This window comes from Clytia hemisphaerica, unplaced genomic scaffold (assembly GCF_902728285.1).
Source record: "Clytia hemisphaerica strain Z4C2 unplaced genomic scaffold, Clytia hemisphaerica genome assembly, whole genome shotgun sequence".
Lineage (NCBI taxonomy): Eukaryota > Metazoa > Cnidaria > Hydrozoa > Leptothecata > Clytiidae > Clytia > Clytia hemisphaerica.
The window spans coordinates 1-2,004 of record NW_027103595.1 but is presented as its reverse complement, the minus strand read 5'-3'; the positions used below and the strand labels follow the sequence as shown (position 1 = coordinate 2,004).

Here is a 2,004-nt window from a genome sequence, read left to right as displayed (position 1 = left end):
TAAAACCCCCGCTAACATCTAGGTGAGCTATTATCAAAGATCTTATCGTCCCTGATGAAGGAAAACAATGCCTTTTATCTTATTCTATTCAAACACCTGGATTCTATCATTACAATATATTAATTTTGATACCCGAATTTCTTTCAAAACGAATCCAAAAATTACAAATATCAACTATTTTTGTATCTCTCTCTATCTTTTTTTAAAAAGATTAGTATTTTTGTCATGATTTTAACCATTTTCTTGCATTCATTTATCGTCCTAAAGTAAGTAATAGTATTGGTGTTGAAAATATACAAAAAGAAGAAAAAATACTTAATTGTAACATAAAAATATATAAACATTTTCAAAAAATCTTAAAAAAATGAATGAAATATCATAAATATTTTGTAAAAAAATTCAACTTTCATTTTTGAGAAGGAAGAAAGAATTATTGGTAAAATTTGTTGACCTTCCTTCTTTGAGTGAGTTATTTAAATCTAACTGAAAATCTCTTCATCGATAAACTCTGTTGTGGTCGTTGTAGGTTTTGGGGTAGTTGTTGTTGTTGTTGTAGTGGTTGTTGTTGTAGTTGGAGTGGTTGTTGTTGTAGTTGGAGTGGTCGTTGTTGTAGTTGGAGTGGTCGTTGTTGTTGTTGGGGTCGTCGTTGTAGTGGTAGTTGTAGGGGTCGTTGTTGTAGTAGTTGGAGTTGTTGTTGTAGTTGTGGTTGTTGGTGTCGTTGTCGTAGTTGTTGGGGTCGTTGTAGTAGTTGTTGGGGTCGTTGTAGTAGTTGTTGGAGTGGTTGTAGTAGTTGTAGTTGTTGGGGTGGTCGTTGTAGTTGTTGGCGTTGTCGTTGTTGTAGTTGGAGTGGTCGTTGTTGTAGTGGTAGTTGGGGTAGTCGTTGTAGTTGTTGTAGTTGTAGTCGTTGGACATTCTAAAATAGCAAAACATTGAAAGATTAAGACACTGTATATTTTTTAAGATATAAGTCACCAATATAAAAGTAATCAATTCTGTTTGGATCATTTATCAAGAACTGAAAGGTAGATTTTATTGAAAAAGAATATTCCTTACTTCCTCCTTGTGGTAAACATAAGCCACATTCAGCAAAGTAGATCATGGAACCACCACAAGATTGACATTGTGTATTGCCTCCACTTCTACAGAAGAAGTATTCTGATGGATTCTCAGGATTGGCGAAAAAGGCGTCATTCTTTCCAGCGCAAAAGTTCCTTGGTGGACCTTAGGAAAAAGGAAAGTGATTATCAAATATGGTAGTAAATATTTCCAAATACCTTACATCCAAATATAATTCTATCGGCAAGGTTTCTGAATTTGATAGTTTGCCTTTTTTTGGCAAATATTGAGTAAGAAAACTTCATTTACGACACTCGCAACACTTGAGAATCCTGTTAGATGTTACTTACATGGAGCTTTTGTTGTAGTGGTCGTAGTAGTGGTCGTTGTTGTTGGGGTCGTCGTTGTTGTTGTTGGGGTTGTAGTTGTAGTAGTGGTGGTTGGGGTGGTCGTTGTAGTTGTTGGCGTGGTCGTTGTTGTAGTTGGGGTTGTAGTTGTTGTTGTTGGGGTTGTAGTTGTAGTAGTGGTAGTTGGGGTGGTCGTTGTTGTCGTAGGGGTGGTCGTTGTTGTTGTTGTTGTTGGGGTTGTGGTGGTCGTAGTAGTCGTTGTAGTAGTGGGACATTCTAAAAAACAAGTTTTGTTTATAAGCAACTTCCCATGTTGACTATATGTCAAATATCAATATATTCAATGTCTTCATGCTTAGAAAAATATTATAATGAAATATTTCTGAATAGAAAAATCGATGTTTAAATAGTATTTTAAATATTTACTTGAGCCAGATGGTAAACATCTGCCGCATTCAGCAAAGAAGACACCAAATCCACAGAGTTGGCATTGAGTGCTTCTACCAGCTTGACAATAGAAAAATTGTTTTTGGTTTTCAGGGTTGCATATGCTCCATCTGATTTTCCAACACCTGTGAATCCTTTGGGTGGGCCTAAAATG

The 2,004-nt window shown here is 35.8% G+C and overlaps 1 protein-coding gene across 1 annotated transcript; it reads right to left on the bottom strand.

Annotated features, from left to right (window-relative positions):
* Window positions 1-226: 226 nt before the first annotated feature.
* On the bottom strand, window positions 227-1,910 carry LOC136801779 (salivary glue protein Sgs-3-like; the record flags this gene model as incomplete). The annotated part of the gene is made up of 4 exons (XM_067058445.1): window positions 227-913; window positions 1,054-1,221; window positions 1,407-1,679; window positions 1,830-1,910. Coding segments are annotated over 4 exons (956 nt in total), but the record flags the coding sequence as incomplete, so codon positions are not given.
* Between the last annotated feature and the right edge of the window lie 94 nt (window positions 1,911-2,004).